Source organism: Neophocaena asiaeorientalis, unplaced genomic scaffold (genome assembly GCF_003031525.2).
Source record: "Neophocaena asiaeorientalis asiaeorientalis breed wild unplaced genomic scaffold, Neophocaena_asiaeorientalis_V1.1 scaffold229, whole genome shotgun sequence".
NCBI classification, from domain to species: domain Eukaryota; kingdom Metazoa; phylum Chordata; class Mammalia; order Artiodactyla; family Phocoenidae; genus Neophocaena; species Neophocaena asiaeorientalis.
Window position 1 is genome coordinate 5584872 of NW_020174096.1, and position 20533 is coordinate 5605404.

The window sequence follows — 20533 nt, forward strand, 5'->3', positions numbered from 1 at the left end:
AAAAATGTCAGCAATTCAGAGATTGAGAAACCCTGCTCTATAACATACACAGCTTGTTATACTCATTCAACCACGAAATTAATTATCTCTTCTTGAATTGTCTTGTAGGACTAGAGTGGAAAATCTGTGGGGAAACTTTGCCTTCAGTTTATCTATCCACAATGTTTTAATTGCTGTGTGGTGTGGGCTTCCCTGAATACTTCTCTTTGACCTCCATGTGGCACTTGTCTATGTTGACTGGCCATTCCTTGAAATTCCCCTCAATTGGCTTGACAATGAATTGTTTTGGTTTTCCTTCTTCTGTAACCTCTCTCCCTCATGCCAAGATATTTTGTCCCAAAGAGATATACATTTCCAGTTATGTGTTGGATATTTTCTTCAAAATAAAAATGTCCCGTTTCTAAAACTACCTCTTTCTCATCAACTTCCTATTTCCCTCCTTCATTGATTTGTTCTTAAATTCTTCCAATTTTCTCAGTCAATCTGATATGTGATTATGTTTAATCACTAAGTCTGGTGAACCCTCTGGTCCTTCGTCTTTCTTTTCTCAAATGAGGCCTTGATTGCCCCTTGTCTGATTACTGAAATAAAATCCAAATCACATTTCCTGTTTCCTCTCCTTGTCCTTTCCGTGTAGCCTGCACACTACCAGTGTGTAAATCATCCTAAAACATCACTTTGATTCTTTCCTTAAAACTTCCAGGGAGCGAGTTCCCATTGTCCTTTGAATAAAGTCTACACAACTTTTTCCGGCAGTCAAATTTCCCACAGTGTGGCTCCCACCTATATTTGAAACCTTTGTTCCAATGGCTCCTCCATTGAAATTCCAGAAAGAAAAAACACTGTTCATATGAGAGCAAAGCTGTGGAGAGGGGCAAGTGCAAAGCACTTGGTGAAAGGAAGTTTTTGTAAACTTTTTAGATTTAATTTCTGGCATACAATCTCTGGAAGCCAAACAATGCAAGTTCTAAATTATCGCAGATACATCTGTATGTGTGTGACTCATCCTCTAGACTAAGGAAACTCTATAAATGGGCTACTATGACCTTTACAGCATGTAAACGATGAAAATAAAGAAGGATGTTGCTCAAGCCTCCCATCTGTCAAAGCCCCTAGCCTATCATATTATGCAACCTTTGTAAATATCTGTTGAATTTAGAATGAACAAATTAATGAGCGCATGCATGAATGAATGAAAAAACTACTGTGGCAGGTGCTGGTGGTGTCCTGCCTTTATCTTGCAAATACTGAAAACACCTGCACCTTTCCACTGGAAGTCTTTTTTTTCTTTCTTTCCTGGCTACAGATGTGTTCTCAACCTACCCCCAGTTCAAGCTGGAAGTGTCAAAGAGTTGATGAGTCCAGAAGCCACCCTTAACCAATGATAAACAGGGTGTTGGTAAATATAGCCTTACTCCCTCGTTGGAATAACTCTGAGATGTGCTCTTCAATGTCTCCCAGATTTCCTCATTGGGACTGAGCTATAATTGCCTCAGTATCTTGCATGTTAAAGTACCTTGTATTGACTTCCTTTCCTTCCCAGTCTCACTTTCTTATCCCTCAACAGTGCTTTCTAGGATCACTTCACTTCACAAAACAACCCCCAAAACACAAGAAACCCCCAAACCAAAAAGACTACTTGCAAGTGAATTCTTGTCTCAGATCTGCTTCTGGGGGAACCCAAACTAAGACAGCCACTGAATGTGGAATTGTACATTGAGTGCTTAAGGAGAGCCCATGACATCTGGAATTCATGCAACTGGAGTTGAATTAAAAAAAAGAACTCTTTCAGGAATCAGACATCATCTTCTCTGTGGCAAATTTTTTTCCCACACAAAGCACTAACAGTTTGAACAAAAGATGTGGAAGTTTTTCCTCTGGAAGACCACCATTAATTTATAAACGGAGGGTGGGAATCGTTCTTCATTATTCAAATTTTTTGGATATAAAAAGAAAAAATATTAAAACTGGAAAATATTCACGAATGGAATGTTTAGTTATAAAATTACTCTCAGTTCAAATGTCCTTTCCTCCTTCACACTTATGTCACTCCTACCCATAATGCCCTAACAACAAGTTTCAGAATATTTGGCCAAGCCATGCAAATAAAACTGTAGCTCACAAAAAAGCCAAACCAAACCAAAAAAAAAAAAAAACAAAAACTGTAGCTCAACTTTAATAGAAAATCTGAAATCTTGCAAAAATGCAGCCTTTTGTGAAATCTATGAAAATGATGTTGGAGAAGTGCTAGAATCAATGCAAAGCCGTGGAAAGTGAAGATCTGGCAGAATAAGACAAGGCAACTGAAGAAGAGAACATAGACATGGTTGATGACTGTGACAAGAATTTTCCAACAGAGTGATCTGAATATCATAGGATTAAGGGCTGTTCTTGGGGAAATTAGTGATGCCTTTAAATATGTTTGCAAAAGAAGATGCTCTTTTTGATCATTCAATGATCATTTGATCATTGAAAGTCAAGCATGAAGGGATGGGCATTATATTGTGTTAGGATATATATATTTTGGGGGGATTCCACTCCAGAATGTTCCATTTACATTTTGAGTGACAGAATTGCATTTAAATTTTTTCTTCCACAAAGTGTTTAATCTCAAAGTCTGTTGTATAACACCCTTTTAGAGAATCATGAAAACATCTGCTTGGCGTGGTAGATTGAAACAGGAAGGAGACTTATCCCTTGCCTTACACAGAGTCTCCTTTGGTTGAAAATCACTTAAACACTGAAGCGAGAACATTTGCTGCTTTTCTTGATTTACAGATGTTTTCTCAGAACTACACTTCCAAACAGTCCCAGCTGACTGTAGCTAAGGCCTGGGTAAATGGATAAGATGCATCTGGTTTCAAGGCACAGACTAAGTACAGGGCAGGCTCTCCGTGTCCCCAGAGAACCTGACTGGGGTCACAGCTAAGTCTTGGAAGCACTTGCTCTATATATGAGTGCCAAGTGAATCCCCAGCAGGGAGAGACAGGCGAGGAGTAGACTGCTGGGCTCTTCCTCCTGTTGAAAATTCACTGGGCACTGGAGGAGGAAATTTTCCTTCTGTCTTCTGCCCTGAATGTTTTCCCAAACATGAAGGTAAGATAACTTCATTATTTTTGTGAACGAAGCTAACTCAAAAGGGAGTAAGGCTTAACTTAAATAACTCAAAAAAAAAAGAGAATACATGGGAAAATAGGAAAGAGAAATCTCCGAGGGTGACTTTAAAAAGATCCTTAATTAATTATAGTTAACAATTCAGCCAAAGTGAATTTGTTTTTCTTTTCTTGCAGTTAATTTATTGGTTTAGAGGTCTGGGAATCAGAGATTGGAGACAATGTTTATGAAAGTCCCAAGAAAGCCATTAAGAAATAAAATACAATAATACAATTGTTATTCCTTAGGGAAAAATTCCTTCCCACTGATTTTGTCTGTTTGATTTGGAGTCACGCAATGAACCCCCGTGATCTGACTTATCTAACAGCTTTATAAAAAAGTGAATTTGGAGACTTGCAACTTTAGAGTTTGGAATCTGGATGAGAAGATAAGGCTTGTGAGAGTAGAAGATACAGATAAATGGAATGAAACTAAAGGTTTACCAAAAACACATATTGGTCTAATGGAAAATGGCCAAATGTTAAGGATAAAGAAATGCAGGACTGAAGACAGAAATCACTATCATAGACTAGAATTCTGGGATGCAAAAATAAGTTGAACCTGCTATTACAATTTTATTATTGCAGAGGTTTGTATTTAAACTTCAAAATTTTTACATTATAATGCTGGAACAATAATTTCTCAGCCCTGTCAGCTGCTAGATTGCTTTTGTCATCACTATGCCACCGATTTGCAATACTGAATCTACGCTCACTTTCCAGGGGCTTTGGAGGCAGAGTGAGAGGCGGGTCTTGAGTAACTCATGGGTGAAATTACATTTAATTAAGTTATTGAAAATTACACACAAATCATAAAGTTAATTTGTTTAATGTTATGATGCTAGAACGTTAAGTAACCATACAAAGTTAGAATTATGATATAATCTAATCTCTATCACTCTATCTTGTATTTTTATTTAAAAATTTAAAATGCTTGTTAGCTCAAAAAGAATAGGATGCATTTCCTAGAGTCATCTAGCTAGTATACTTTCACCTAATATTTGTATTAACCATCAATCAATTTCCTTACTTATTTTATGATGAGACATCTTAATAATTGTTTTGTGCTTAAAGATGGATCATTGATTATTATGACATTTTTCTGCTGGGGTAACATATTTACTTTTATCTTTCAGTTGGTTGATAAAATATCAACAAATAAAGAAATGATTTCTTTGTGAGTTGCATGCAGAGTTCTCACCTATATTTGAAAGTAGAGATTCATATTTTTACAGTAAATCTGAAGGGTATGCTTTTGTGATACATTTCAGAGAAGGTAAACTTAGGCTATGAAGACACCACTAGAAATGGTTTTCAGGTCTGGCCTTTTAAGAGGAAGTATTCTTTTTTCTCCCCCGCGGCCGGCCCCCCCACCATTCATGTGAACTAAATTCAGAGAGGTGGTCCCAGAATTCTTTTCATTCTCTTTGTATCCCTTGGATAGGAGATAACTGGGTCTGAAGTGTTTCAGGGCTTTAGAGCAAAAAGTGTTTCCCTCTGAGCTGGCTGTGGTCCAGACCTTCACTTTCTCTTCCATGGACTGAGATGAACCTGGGGTTTGTAAACCTAAAACATGATTCACATGGTGCTGGGATGTGGTCAGGCACAGAGATGTCTCAGATGAGGGCTTTTCTGCTTCCTCGCCACACCCAGAGCTGATCTGATGTTATCAGCTGTCTTCTGTCAATTATACTGTGATGGTGTTTGTGCCTTTAAAAAAATGTCTTTTTCCAGATTCTAATACTACCATCTTGGCAAAAATAAGTTCAAAGAGAAGATAATATCGATTATTTCTCCACTCAGAGATAACCACTATTAACATTTTAATCTATTTCTTTTCAGACTTTTATATGAGCATGTACAAAATATATTTTATGAAATTGCTATCAATCTAGATCTGAATCTTTTTGCTCACTATATCATAAGCATGTTCTCCTGTCATTGTTCAATCTATAACGTGCTTCTAATGGCTACAAAGTACTCAAATCATATTATTGTGCCCTTTTGCATTTCTTTATCGCTAGAAGTGTTGCAAATTGATGTCTATTTCTGATAAAGATGTAAGTAAATTGATTTTAAAATCTACCTTCTTCTTCATCTGTTTGGTGCCCTATGTTCTAAATTTATTGATCAAGATATTAATTAGGGCATGCTAAGAAATTAGATTTGATTTTTCCATACTTTTTTCTCTTGGAATTTGGAACCCAGTGTATGCTACAGAAATTAATGTTTTATTTTTTTTACCTCAAATGGGCTCATGATTCAACAGACAAATGTAAAAGACCAGATGTGGAGAAATTAGAAGCATAGAGACAACGGTTGTAGCTGAAACACTTTAGAGGAAGGAGGTAGAGCTAATGCTCATTCAGTCATAAGAAAGAAGAGAAGAGAATTCTGGGAAATGTAGTCCCAGCTTACCTACATTACACACTGCAAAGATACGATATCTTTTCAACTAAGCAATTCTTTTATAGAGTTAACTCAGATGTATGTCTATATCTGTCATTAATTTGTTTATTAATTTATAATTGTTCTATCTTGTCCATTTGTTGAGATACTCTTTCCAAAGGCAAGGAATGATAACTGCTTCATTTTTCAGGTACTCAGCTAGCAAATTTTCAAGACATTCTTTTGGTTAAGAGATTCAGCTTGTATAACTCATGAACTTGTGATAAGCAGATCTTCATGGGTTATAATATATATACAAGGAAGATGGTGGCAAGGTTATCTTTTCTGATGAAAAAGTATATCCCTTAAAACTTCGTTGACATTTAAAAAAATATGTAATAGAATGTTAAAATGGATTTTTTCACGATGCCTGTTTTGCCTGAGAGTCAAAGGTCAATAATAATAGGTGCTCAGTACCCTCACATTTTAAAGTGAGATGTTGTACATTCAATGTGGTATTATTGCAATACCAAAAGAGTAGCCCTAAGTTTGTTTGGTGACCCTTTGACCGTCTCCATCCTCAAAAGTATGCAATATTGTGTCCCTTGGAGCATGAGGGTGTATAGGGAATGATACCCTACTCACGTTTGAGAAAATCTAAAGGCATAGGCTGGTTCACTGCCCTGTGGTTAGCAAGTAAGTCAACACAGCAGTATTGGTTACATCCTGACATCCAGAGTTTGACAGGGCAAGGATGTGTGCAGGTATCCCATGGAACAGATGTGGACCTTTAGAAAGGGGCCAGACTTGGGTTGTCAGGGACTCTGCCTGGGAGACGCCTGCAGGATGAAGCAACCCCAGCAGACAGCATCAGGAAGCAGGCACTGGTGAGACTCAAGAGAGCTGAACAAAGAGACGAATCATTTGTGCCAGAGAACAGTGGTTGTAGATTCCCAAAGGAGGGATATCCAAAGAATGACAAAAACACCATGAGAGATAAAGAATTGGCATTCAAACATCCAACACACCCTGATTTACCAGCACTGGACTCCAGCTGCGTCGGGCAAGCAAGCTCCTTTTGGCTTTTGCCCCTCTCACTCGTGCTGCGCTGACTCTGGAGAAGACAGGCATCCTGGGGAGGTGGGGAAGAGAAGAAGGAGAATAAAGCAGAGGAATTTTGAAGTAGACCCCACCCCTCCCGCAGGACCTGGGAGCAGGATAGACATTTAAAATTGGATGATACATTGAAATTTGACTGTTAGATTGTTCCAGAACGCCTGGGAGTGACTAAAAGAGCTATGAGATAGGCTGGCCCAAGGGCAGGAAAAATGAGTTGGCATAGTACAAAAAAAGACATATTGTTGAAAAGAAACAACCCACTGCAGTTTATAATTTAAAAAAAAACCCAACGTTTAAAAGGTGTTGCTTTCCATTATGTGCTTCATGTGTTTGTTGAAAAATCAGAAAAGTATCCATAGCCTCTCCCACCATTGTTCACATTTCCAGGGTGCCCACAGCTGTTGGAACCTCTCTGTCCTTTTGGTTATATGTTAATCAGATTATAGGCTAAAAACTCTGTAAGGCTGTAAAAGGCAGAAGTAGGCAACTAGGATTTTACAACTGAAAAAAAGATACCTGATAAGAGGATGGGTGATCTAGGAAGGTGAGTAGAAGCATCTGGAAAAAGTGTTGGGAAGCCATTCCACAGCTACCCTGAGAGAAGAGAGGTTTGGGGAGATCAAGAGAAGAGAAAGAACATTGGCCTGGTAAAATGTGAGGTAAGATGATTAAAGGACTTTTTTTACTGGGTTATGAATTGAATGTGTTTGGTATTTTTAAGGAGTCTCCAGTACAGATTTGAATTGTATTTCCTTTCACCTTCAGTTGTCAAAGTAGGAAAGTACATAGAAATGAAAATAAAATAATAAAAGTCACCTATGATTTCACAACCAGAAATGAACTATTCTCCTTTGTTATGTTTCTTTGTAGATTTGTTTTCAATACACATTTGATTTTCAAACAAAATGTAATCACATTTTATATACAGTTTCATAACCTGTCAGATGCTCAATATTTAGGCTGCTGCTATCACATGAATGTGATTATAAAAGGCCTCTGTGGTGTTTTAAAGACTGAAGGAACCACCCGCAGAGCTAAGGATTGTGATGAGTATCATGGCATCTCTGGCTAGGAATGTACCTCCACTTTTGATTTTTCCATTTAGGAAGCTATTTCTCTTTTAGCTTCTCAGCCCTTGAAACTGTTCTTCTTTCCAGGCATTCTCTTCTCTGGTGTCCTCATGGGTACCAAAGTTAGAGAAGAGAGTGGAGTAAGGAATTAAAAGATGATGGGACCCTAAAGAAATGTTTGTGAACTTTTAACTCTGGGGAGTCTTTTCAATTTATTTGTCAATGACATCACCTAGCCCCTAGTTGTCTTTCCAGAAATGAATAATGGGAGGTGAACTCAAGAGAAATGTATTAGAGACTTCCCTGGTGGCACAGTAGTTGAAAATCTGCCTGCCAATGCAGGGGACACGGGTTCGAGGCCTGGCCCGGGAAGATCCCACATGCCGCGGAGCAACTAAGCCCGTGCACCACAACTACTGAAGCCCGCGTGCCTAGAGCCCATGCTCTGCAGCAAGAGCAGCCACCGCAATCAGAAGTCCACACACCGCAATGAAGAGTAGCCCCTGCTCTCCACAACTAGAGAAAGCCCATGTGCAGCAATAAAAGACCCAATGCGGCCAAATAAATAAATAAATAAAAAAGAGAACTGTATTAAATTTTTATGTAAAATGAAAACTTAAAAGTCAAGCAGAATCATCAAGGCTTCTCCATGGTTCTTTCACTCTTTCTATTCCCAACTCACAAATCTTGACTTGTACAGATGTATTCACTTTTGACTCATTAAAGCAATGCTAACTAAAATATTGCTTTATTGTTTTTTTTCCCCCTCCTAGGCAATAAGTTTATTCCTCTTGGTGGGATTTATAGGAGAGTTCCAAGTTTTTTCAAGGTGAGAATTTTTTGGATTGTGTGTGGAAATCATTAACAATCATTTCTTTTATTTTAAGGAAATTCTTAACTATGGTCTGATTTTTACATTGCAGCCTGAGCATGTTTAACCCTTCAACACTTTTTTTCTTTCCCTTTTTTAGAAAAGGCAATTATAGAGAAAGTGTGTTTTATTCTTATTCTTATTTTACTTTATTTTATTCCCTATAAGGAAGAAACCTGAAGACTAAAAACACCTCAAGGTTTCCTGCTTCTCCCAGTACTGTGGTTTTACCTGCAATTCAGGGAATGGCAGCTGACTTACACATCTTAGAGCAGAATTTGATTTTTGAATGTAATCTTTGCAAAATAGTCTTTGGGATTTTAAAAGTTGAGAGTTTTTTTAAGAAAATAGGTTTATCGGCTCTTGAGACCTGGAAAAAAGCCAACATCATTTACTCACGGCCTTGCTTTGCTTTCACTGTCTGATGGGAGAGGACCAGGTCGGTTTACCTCATCGAACTGTCAGAACATGTGTCTGGAGATGTGCCAGTGACTGGGACACAGAGGAGCCAGACGGTACTGAGAGTAGAGGGGGTGATTGAGATCTTGAAAGAGTTGATTTCAATGCAGGTGTGATAAGGGCTCTATGAGGGGACTGGACAGGGTGCACAGAGGAGGTGAGGCCAAGCGAGCTTCCCTTCCCAAGCCTCGGTGTTTGGGGAAGGCCTCTGCCTGTCTCTGGGAGACAAAATAGACACATAGCATTAAGTTCAGATTGTTTAAAGGTCAAAAACACTAAGACATTTGGATCACTGATGCCATATCAAGACGACAGGTTAGCAAGATTAGCCCCATAAGGGCACCTGAGCCACAAATGGCACTCCTTATCTGCAGCACCTGGCAGTGCTATGCTTAACTAAGCAGGAATCACCTTGACCTGAGATGTCTCCCAGTTAGGAATGTACTCAAAGTCCAGAAAGCAGGAGTCCTGGTTCCTCTACCCCTTGTAAAGTGTGGTTTTAGGTAAGGCTTCCTTAATCTCTTTGGACTAAGCAACATGACCTCTTGGACACAGCCAGAGTTAAGCATTGTAAGAGAGTCAGCTTGCCATCTTCCACATGTATTTTATTTGGGTGGAATTCTTTGAGCTCAACTTGACGCTACTGTACTTGGGTGTGTGCTTGAGAAGTGACCTAGATAAACAGGGGGAGCATGTAAAACTCAATTCTCGTCCATTTAGCCTTTGCCAGAGTTTGGTTTCCTACTTCTCATACGGTCGTTTTAGAGCTTGTTGTCTCTCAGTTAAATTTCTGTATAGCTCTTCAATTCATCGTCCAAAATCCTGTCAAAGGCCATAATACCTTTCTTTTATATGTTCTCACTTAGCCTCCCAACTTTAGACACTCTCTTATGTGTATTTCCACAACGCATTATACTGTACACATTTCTGTTAGGAAATCTATCTCATTAGCTATACTGTACAAAGGATCGTGATTATTGTGTTATGATTATTTGTTTACACATCTGTGTCTTCATCCTCCCCTCTACCAATTGTCAGTATCCTATCTCTTTTATGTATATAGCTCTAGTGTCTAAATAGTGCCTGGTACATTCTAGATATTTCATAAATGAAATTTAATAAATCTCTGAAAAAGTGAGTCCTTCCCACATATATTTTTATATATTTTGGGATCCTCTTGGTGCCTCTTAGGAAAAAAATTGTGAAGCAATTTTTGACTATTCTTGCCAATTTTTTGTCTTCTCTCCTACCTTGCTGTCGGCTTTATGATGGACAATTTGACGCTATGACAGTGCCTCCTCGCCAGTCAATTGCCAGTGGGCTTCCTATGCCCCTTGGTCAGAATGCAATGGTTGTACCAAGACTCAGGTAGGACCATGTGAAAACTTTGTCTTTACTATTTATATGTAGAAATAGCTTAGGTGTGGACACAATGGCCTTAACTTTTGAATGTTGTTTTATTGTTTGAAAATGTAATTAGTAATTTTGAAGGGAAAAAGTATGATTTATTTCATACTTAATATTGTAATAAAAAATTTCTGCATTCTCATTTTTCTTGCAGGACTTCTCTAAATCTTACATTTGAGCCTAGAAATATACATAGGAGAGACACTTAAAGCAACTCACAAACTCTTTCATTATCAGAGAAATAAGAATAGCATGAAATGAAGTTAGTAGATAATTCAAAATTTCATATTTACTGGATTCAACTTTTCTTTTCATTTGAAACAAACACTAAAGAGTAGCAAAATAGCTGCTTCACTTTACCTAACTAATAGTGAATGACCATGGAAAGTCAAACATTTTTAAAGTTTAATACAAAAGTAATATAAATAAAATACCAGACTTGACTGAGAGATTATAGAGTACTTCTAAAAATGTCCATTTTTTTCCTTATTATAAATTAATCATTGGAGAAAATGATTTATAGTTTTATAAATGAAATAAAATGGTTTATTTCTATATAAATAAAGAAAACACTACTTATAATTCTACCATTTAGAAGAAACCAATATGTCAGCATTTTAGTATTTACTCTTTCAATTTCTCTTCTTTTCTTTTTTATTCCATGTAAGCACAGATCTGCTTTATTCTTTTTGAATAGCTACATGGCATTTTATTGTATGAATGTACATTAAAATAATTTAATTAAAGTTCTACTGACTGGCATTTGGGTGTTTCCTCAATTTATTTTCTTTCTATGTGCTTATGATTTTTAAAATAGGATTATTTGATCATGATTTTGTATTCTATTTTAACTTAACATTATACTATCAGCATGAATTTTGACAGCTGAATTATGTTCCATTATATGTATATACCAATCTTATTTATACACTTCCTATTGTTTGAGATTTAGGTTATTTATATATTTTGTTATTATGAATAAAACTTTAGTGAACATTTTTGCACATAGATATGTCTTTTTTCTGATAATCATCTTAGGATAAATTCCAAAAATACAATGTTGGTTTCAAAGGTTCTGAACATTTGAATGGCTAAATTTTTTTTTTTTTGTATTGAGATACCATTGACATATAACATAATATTAGTTTCAGGTGTACAACATGATTTGATATTTGTAAAATATTTTAAAGGTGGTTCAGTTTAGATAAAAATGTGCATTTAAAATCATTTTAAAGTTATTAAAATAACAGAACCATATTATAGAAGATAACTTGTGTTTTGAAGCATCATCATTATCCTCATTTTTCAGCATTTATTTAGTATCTACATGAGGGGTATTTACAAAACAAGTTACACAAGTAACTAGGATTTGGTTTCTGGCAAATATAATATTAGATGACAACTCTGATTACAGGCAAACAGGTACATGAATAACAAAACAAAAGTCAAACAAACACCAACTTCAGAAAACATTTTTATAATTTAAAAACAAGTTAAGAAAGAACATTAAATAGAGGTAGATTGAAGGTATTTTTCATATGAGTAATTTTTTTGTGTGAAGGTCATTATGCTTAGATTATAAAAACAGAATTTTCACCCAGAAGAAGACAAGTGAAAATGAAAAAGGGGTCATAAGATCAGAATTTGATGGGTGAATGAGACCCTGAGAGCAGAGAGCCATCAAGGTCATCCTGGTGTCTATGGAGAAGGAAAACATTACTTATACGACAACGCAATCTATGCGTTGGAACTTCAGAAAAGCACAATGTTACTAAGCCACGTATAAGAGGTGTCTTCATCAATTAAATACAGAAACTAAAAACTTACTAAGAAACTGTACTGAGTTCCATTCCTCACTCATACTCCTCTATGACTCCTCTGCTTAGACGCAATGAAAGCCCCAGGCTGTTGCAAACCTGCTCAGAGTTCAAATTACCTATCTGTGACCCTTTGTTCCAATTTAGGATGAATGAATAGATTCAACTTTGGTTTGTATATCTAGTCTTCCCTGCTGCTAAAGGTTTAAATTCTCTGGAATCTCAGATTTTGTCCATTTTTATTAACTGGTAAGAGTTGAGTATAGGAAGAGGCTTAAAAGATGCACCTTTGATTGCCTTTGGGGAGGAAAATGATTTTGCAGATCTTTCTTTTTGTTTAAACATTAGATACATGTCTTCATATTGAGTAAATGAATTTTAGAATGAATTAGTTTTCTCATTTGCCTTAGAGATTTCCTCAAATTTTTTTCTACCCCCTCCTACCTCACCCCACCCTAAGATAGGCCTTTGACATCTTTCCCATTTCAGAGGTCAGTAATTTTGGTTGTCCAGTAAAGTATCATTGTAGATGTACCTTCACCTGTGGACCACTTAGGCTTCTGTTTTGTAAATTTGACTTCCATGTTAGCATATATGTCTCTCTGGATTGTTTTGCCTCACCTTGCCTTCCTGAAGAAGGCTTAAGGTTCAGCTCAAATTAATTACCACCACTTTTCTAAAGGTTTCCCTTACTCCTTGTTCATCTTAACTTCCCTTCCCGATACGCTTCCTCTTTCTCCAGCAAAATTCACTTCACCTTTTCTAATTAGCTCTTGGTACATTGCTTTGGCAAAAAATTAGTCATTTTGTGTTGTGATCTGGTCTATCCAGCATACTTTCTTAAAGATTCACTAATTTTCTTTTTTCATTCAACCCTAAGAGTAAATATATAACTGGGAGTGCTCTATAAATAATAACCCAAGTGTCACTATATTCAAAGACAAGTGGGTTTCTGGGTGCATTGATTTTGTAGGCTTTACTGCTGTAGTACACCAGAACAATTTTACAAACATTATTTCTCTGATTGTATCAATTTATCCCAGATTTTATTTCTCAGATAAAGGAAACTGGAGATATTGAAAAGCTATTTGGTTTGTATTTAGACTCGCAGGCGGTCAGTTGCTGTTTATGGGCAGTATGGCGGCCATCCCTGTGTTGGAAGTGCTTTTGAACCACAATCGTGTGAACCTACACGAGGATGTCCAACAGAAGAGGGATGTGGAGAACGTTTCAGGTGTTTTTCAGGTATTTGCTTCCCATAGGTTCGGCACGCAGAGTGTAAGTTCAAATGCTCTTTGTTTAATTTGCTCAGTATGTATTTGTTGAATTGTACTACATTTATATTAGCCTATAAATTAATTTTCCCCCAAATCAGTTGGATTTTTGTTGGCATATTAGTTACACACTCAACTGTCATTCTTTTAAATGCATGGGTGTTATCTGGTAATAAAGGTGGGGATACTCTTTGCTTCTTTGAAAAAGAAATATGGCTATTGACAGGACCCATTGTTCTTGACATTGCATTTTTGGTGAAGATATGGAATGAATCTGGAATGAAGACTGAAATTAGGCAAAAACAATATTACTGCCCAAATTATTTTTATGTTTACAAGAAAAACAACTCTAATTAGTTAATCAAGGAGCAATACGGGTCATCTCTATGCATGGGGAAATGAAACAGTTTTGTATTGAATAATATTTGACCTATTGTCTATGTTGCATTTGTGCAGAAAGGTTAATTCAACAACTTTTAGCAAACATTTATTATTCTTATTATGTTCCAGATACAGAAATGAGGGTTGTGGATGTAGAATGACACACATAGCCTCTTCCCTCAAAATTCTTAAAGTTTTATGGGCAAAATAGTACATAAATATTTCCTGTGTTAGACGTGTTTTTCAACAATACCTGTGAAACTCCTGTTGTACTTTCAAAACCCAAATCAGATGACGCTGCCTTAGGGAGACCTACCCTAAAAGCCCAACTGATAGAGCTATTTAACAGATTACTTTTCTGTGTTCTCTGTGTGCATTGTATCATCTGTAATCTGAAGTATTTGTTGCCCTGGATATCTTTTGGTAGACTGAACTCCTTGAATGTGTGTATTATATTTCTTTTATTTTTGCATCTGGAGTGTGTGGTACATAGTAGACTTTCAACAAATGTTTGCTGCATTGGATCAAGTGACAGCATAGTGGGATGTGCTATCAGGACAGTTTTGTGCCATGCATACTATAAGGGCACAAATGAAGGGCATACATTGTAGCTTGTGGGGCAAGGGTGGTTTCTGAGAGGAAGTAATGTGTGATTTGATTTTTGAAGAACTGTAGGTGCAAAGTCAGCGGAGATGACAAAAAAGGTTGGTCTTTGATTTATGTAAATGATCTAGTATGACTAGGGCGTAGGAAGCTAGTAAAAGAATGGTTGGATATAATGCGGAGGGAGGCCGGGGCTAGATCATCTGGTACCTTCTAGTGCTTCCTCGTGCTTCTGGTACCCTGGGCTTATATCTATCACAACAATTACATTGCTGAATTGTAATGATCTAACTTCATACTCTTTCCTATTAGATTGTAAAGTATATAAAAACCCTGGTGAATACCCTTTTTATTCATATTTGTATCCCAACACCCAAGAGTGTCCTGAACAGAGAAGGTGCTAAAGAAATGTCAAATTTTAATCTTTTAATCCAGTTCCCATGCTCTCAAAGCATATATATCTAAATCACCAAGAAAGACAGCACTTTGGCATCTTGGTCAGTGATTACAGAAGAGAAATGGAAAGTTGAAGGGCAGGAAGTCAATCTGTCTTCCCAGTGATTGGCATTGAGTGATTTTGGAGAATTCAGACAAAGTGCTTGATGGCCATGGGTGAGAGCCTGGAATTTGAATTCAGGTTCTATTTTCAATTTTGTGTCCAGCCAAGGTCAGAATCAATTTGCATGTTGAAAAATGAGGACCAAGATAATCAGCAGTCCTTCCCTGGGCACTGAGGGTTTATCTCAAACTCACATTAGAGTATCAGTGTTGTGTTGAGGGTCCAGGGTGAAATCTTTTGATCCCAGGTAGCGTTTTCCTTTCCACCTCTTTTATTTTTGTGTGGTGGCTTTTCTTGTGTTCAGGTCAGTGCATCAGCAGATCTTTGGTTTGCAATGGGGATTCTGACTGTGAAGAGGACAGTGCTGATGAAGACAGGTGTGAGGACTCAGAAAGCAGGCCTTCCTGTGACCTCGATAAACCTCCTCCCAACATAGAACTTACTGGACAGGGGTAAGGTGTTGGGTGTCTTCCTGTACACATCGATGGGTTGTAGTTTTTATTTTGTGGTTTGGTAAGTCTAATAACAAATCACCTAATAGTCAAGACTTTGCTTAGAGCTCTTTGCCACATCCTGAAACAATTTAAAAATTCCTATCTATATACCCATAAATATATGTGGTAAAGCATAGAGGGACGAGTTGTCCCTGGACTGTTGGGTTTAGCACTGAAAGTCCTGCATCTAAGGAAACCCTTCAGACCTGGGAAAACCTGGCCAATCAGTCCCCCTATGGGAGGGAAGCGGGGAGGACTAATTCAATGATGTGGGGCTACTTAAGGGAACGAAGAGACAACAGAATGAGAGCAGCGGAAGAAGAGAGAAAGTGTGTTGGAACACTCAGACTGAAAAGTAATCACCTAAACCAGCTGGGAACTTTCAAGTGAAGTTGAGGCAATCCTGTTAGCCTTTTTAAAAAGAATTCTGAAAAACTTTTAACGGTCAGACCCAAGTTAAAGTTTCAAGGTTTTAAGATAATCTCTTTGCTTAGGTGTGATTTTTCTATACTACTATGAAATTCATTAATGGAAAAATGGTAAAGTTACTTTATAGAGTGTACCAGTTAGCATGCTAAGAGGCCGACTAGTTGTAAATCATTGTAGAGAGTTCTCTCTCTTCAAGAGTAATCTTAATTGTTTGGTTTTTTCTATAGATTCAATTCAAAACCAGCTGTTGCCATAGATACAAAAGGGCTGTGTGTTTCCTAAATAAGTTCTTAGGCTAAAAGGATGTTGGGTTTCCCCAGCTATTAGTTTTAACCATTATAGCAAGCAGGGGGAGTTGGGTAATGTATAGTGTGCTTTAGGAGGCTTTTTATTTGAGCTCTCCCAGAGATGTTTAACTGTAATGTATTTCAAGAATATCTAGAGTTCTCTAATGATGCCTGTTTCAGCAAGTGGTGTTTCTTGTTTTTAACAGCCTTTTCTTCTTTCATTTTTTAAAAAACAGTTACAATGCACTCACAGGCCAGTTTAGGAACAAAGTCCTCAACACTAAAAGTTTTGGTGGTCAATGCAGAAAGGTGTTCAGCGGGGATGGGAGAGATTTCTACAGACTGAGCGGAAGTATCCTCTCCTATACATTCCAGGTACTTAATTACATTGATTTGATTTCTTTCCAATCTGTGAATTGTTGCCAGAGATCATTATTTATATGATATTGATTTTTTTTGGTATTTTGTTGAGAATTTACTTGTGGCCTCATATGTGGTCAATTCTTAGAAATGTCTTATATAGGCTTAAAAAGAATACATTTTCTTTTTTTAAGAAATGTTTTATTTATTCTTAAAAATTTTTAATACAATTTTTAAAGTTTACTTTCCATTTACAGTTACTGCAAAATATTGGCTCTATTCCCCGTGTTGTACAATACATCCTTGAGCCCATCTTACACACAGTAGTGTGTACCTCCCACCTCCTCACCCCTATATTGCCCCCCCCTTTCCACCAGTTTGTTCTCTATATCTGTGAGTCTTCTTCTTTTATGTTACACTCACTATTTAGGAATATATATTCTTTAAATCTGTGTTATAGCGCAATGATACTTTTAATTTATGTCATTCAAGCTGAAATATCCATTGTCTCATTTTGAACTCCATACTCCATGTGGGTCCAGAACCTGATGGTCTGTCCCTGTGTGGGTGTTAAAACCCAAGGCCCTGCTCATGACTGGTTGTGATAGTCTCCTAACCACTGCCACAGTGTCACCTTACTTAAAAATGTTTTTTTTTTTAAATTATGAAATATTTCTATGTACAAAAGGCTGTGAATAACATATACTTGCAGTTTGGAGAAAACTAATAATACAAACAGGACTATATATGCCCACCACCCACCTCAAGAAATAGAATATTACCAGTGACTTAAAGGCTCCTCTCTACCTCTCTCCATCACATCTTCTCTACCTGTACTGCCCGTACAACCACTATCTTATATTTTGTATTAATCATACAAATGAGCTTCTCTAGTGCAGACACCTGGAACTCGAATTGCTGCTCTGTAGGCTATGTTTAGGTTACACTTCACTAAAGTTTCCAAAACCTATATATGACCAATCTGTACCCCACCAGCAGTGTGGAAGAGTGGCCTGTGTTCCACATCCTTGCCCGCATCCATACTGCCAAACTTTAAAATTTTGTTTATGGTCTCAAGGTTTCCCCTGCAGGCTTCTGCTTCTTGCAGGCTGTTTCTGTCATACACACGTAAACTCATCCTGTTGATTGATTTCAACACAAAATCTACTCACACAAAACAGTAATGGCTTTAGGGGAAATTCCTGAAGATTTAGAGGGAACATAGAGGAGAGATTGTCTACCTCAGAGTGCCAATGCATCTGACGAAAACAGTTGAGATCCTCTATCTTAAATTGTCTGTCCTTCCACAACCTAAGCCAAAAGAAGTTTCTGGTCTCATCCTGTTTTAGCCTCTTTCTTGCACATCTCTTCCAAGATCTCCTCTCTCATGCCTTTCCTCCCATCTTCCCAGAGCTCAAAAATTTCCAGTTCAGCCCTCCTTACTGATTACTCCCAAATTTGTAAACCAAAACTATTAGGATATTCAGAAGGAAGGGGCTTTAGTTTACCAGCATTAGTCATCTTCAGAAAGCAGTTCTGATTATGAGGAGCAAACCCACCAACCTTCGACTTATAATGGAATTAAATTACATTTAAGAGTTACTGAATCATGAAAGTAGAAAGTGGAACTGACTTGAAAAATAATCGTAGCTACCAGTTTTTGAATATTTCCTGTGGCATCTGCACTATTCTAGGCAATTTGTGTAATTTGAATCCTCACGACATCTGTGGAAAGTAAGTAATATTTTACTGTTTTATATACATAGAAATCGAGGCTCAGAGGACTTCAGCAGACTTGCTTCAAGTCACCAAATTAATAAGCAGTAGAGCTTGGATCCAGTCTGTCAGATTTCACAGCCCTTCATTTTTCTAGTATATTTTACTCTCCCAATGTGTTGTATTAACTGCTTTTTTGACTCTAAATTCTGCTTGGTGAAAAACCTATATTGTAATTTACCCTTTGGCCAGAAGGGAGAATGTGAGATAGGCATATAAAGAGAATTTTTTCTCCTCATATTACTAAGAGGATGTGTTGATAATTCTTTCATAATTATAAGGGGGAGAATTGCATATATGTATATATATATGCACATATATGTGTATATGTGTGTGTGTGTGTGTGTGTGTGTGTGTGTGTGTGTGTAGTCAAATTTAGAAAGTTACAGAACAGAGGAAGTAATAAGGGAGAGAATTTCTGACATGGCTGGAAAGGAGACATGCTGGAAACCTGCAGCTTCCGAAGAAGAAAAATAATTTAATAACAGCATAATTCTGACGTTCGTTTTCTACAGCATGGCTTGGTTTTTGGATTGACATCTGAAATGCCTTGCCAGTCACTGAATGTGAAGGTGTTTGTCAGAGGTAGAGGGAAATTATAGCCTGTTATTTAGGATCCAGCCGAAGGGAAGTGAGGTGGAAGCAATAGGCAGTGAGTCAATCACTGCAGCGGGAAACCCAGGTGCGAATATGGAGGCGGTCAATGTCCTCCTCAGTTCAAATAGAAGGGGAGCCACTGGGGATTCAGGCCTCTACAGGCGGAACATGACTTTTTGGCTTGTTGGAACATAAATGTTAGTAAATAAACATAAAACAGAATAATCAGTCCATCTCTCTTCTAATCTCTGTTTTGGAAACCAGCATGGTGGTTTACCCAGGACAAACCCAGTTGCTTATTGAGTAAGCCACTTACTTTGATGCCGTGCACACTCTGTTTGCTCATACTTTTCATACCACAAGGAAGCCTTTGAAACATAAGCACATTCCAGCTCCATGGTCACTTTGGGAAGGTGCCACCCTGCTTAGTTTAGCCTGGGAGATGCTGAAAGACTGTCTTGTTTATTCTCAGCATGTAATGAGTTGCAGATGGGAGTGAGTAAAGATTAAGGTGGAGAAAATAACTTCCTGGATCCTCCTGTTTTGATCTTGAATGTAATTCATTATATTAAAAAATTTGTATTGAAGTATAGTTGATTTACAATGTTGTGTTAGTTTCTGATATACAGCAGAGTGATTCATATATATATATATATATTCTTTTTCATAGTCTTTTCCATTACAGTTTATTACAAGATATTGAATATAGTTCCCTGTGCTATACAGTAGGACCTTGTTGTTTATCTATTTTATACATAGTAGTGTGTATCTGCTAATCCCAAACTCCTAATTTATCCCTCCCTCTCCTTCCCCTTTGGTAACCATAAGTTTGTTTTCTATGTCTGTGAGTCTGTTTCTGTTTTGTAAACAAGTTCATTTGTGTCCTTTTTTTAGATTCCGCATATAAGTGATATGTGATGTTTGTTTTTCTCTGATTTAGTTCACTTAGTATACTTCATTATATTTTTTAAAGCAAGATCCTATATGTATATCAAATGAATAACAAAAACGTATTCTAAAGGCAATTTTAACTAATGCTTAGTTATCTGATCCTCTGCTTCCTCTGTTGGTATGTGTCTAAATATCCGAGACTTCTAAATCTACTTTGTTAACAGAAAATAACTTGAATGATAATAAAAGTAGCTCACACATATTAAGAACCTTTTATATACTAAGCATGTTTCAAGTGCTTTAAATAGAACTTTTTTTTATAATAACCTAAGTATGTAGGTACTGTCATCTACTATTTTTACAGATGAGGAAACTGAGACAAAGAATGCTGAGTAGGGGCTTCCCTGGTGGCACAGTGGTTGAGAGTCCGCCTGCTGATGCAGGGGATGTGGGTTCGTGCCCCGGTCCGGGAGGGTCCCGCGTGCCGCGGAGCAGCTGGGCCCGTGAGCCATGGCCGCTGAGCCTGCGCGTCCGGAGCCTGTGCTCCGCAACGGTAGAGGCCACACCAGTGAGAGGCCCTCATACCGCAAAAAAAAAAA

The 20533-nt window shown here is 37.4% G+C and overlaps 1 protein-coding gene across 1 annotated transcript in view; it reads left to right on the forward strand.

Moving 5' to 3' along the window:
- The window catches only part of C7 (complement C7), a 74867-nt gene that overhangs the window by 20588 nt on the left and 33746 nt on the right, over window positions 1-20533 (forward strand). Inside the window, exons 3-8 of the mRNA XM_024754635.1 lie at window positions 1307-3096; window positions 8503-8558; window positions 10352-10427; window positions 13387-13528; window positions 15405-15552; window positions 16547-16685. Of these exons, the coding sequence (XP_024610403.1) occupies window positions 3091-3096; window positions 8503-8558; window positions 10352-10427; window positions 13387-13528; window positions 15405-15552; window positions 16547-16685 (567 nt within the window). The 5' untranslated portion in view covers window positions 1307-3090. The remainder of the gene's footprint in view (window positions 1-1306; window positions 3097-8502; window positions 8559-10351; window positions 10428-13386; window positions 13529-15404; window positions 15553-16546; window positions 16686-20533) is intronic.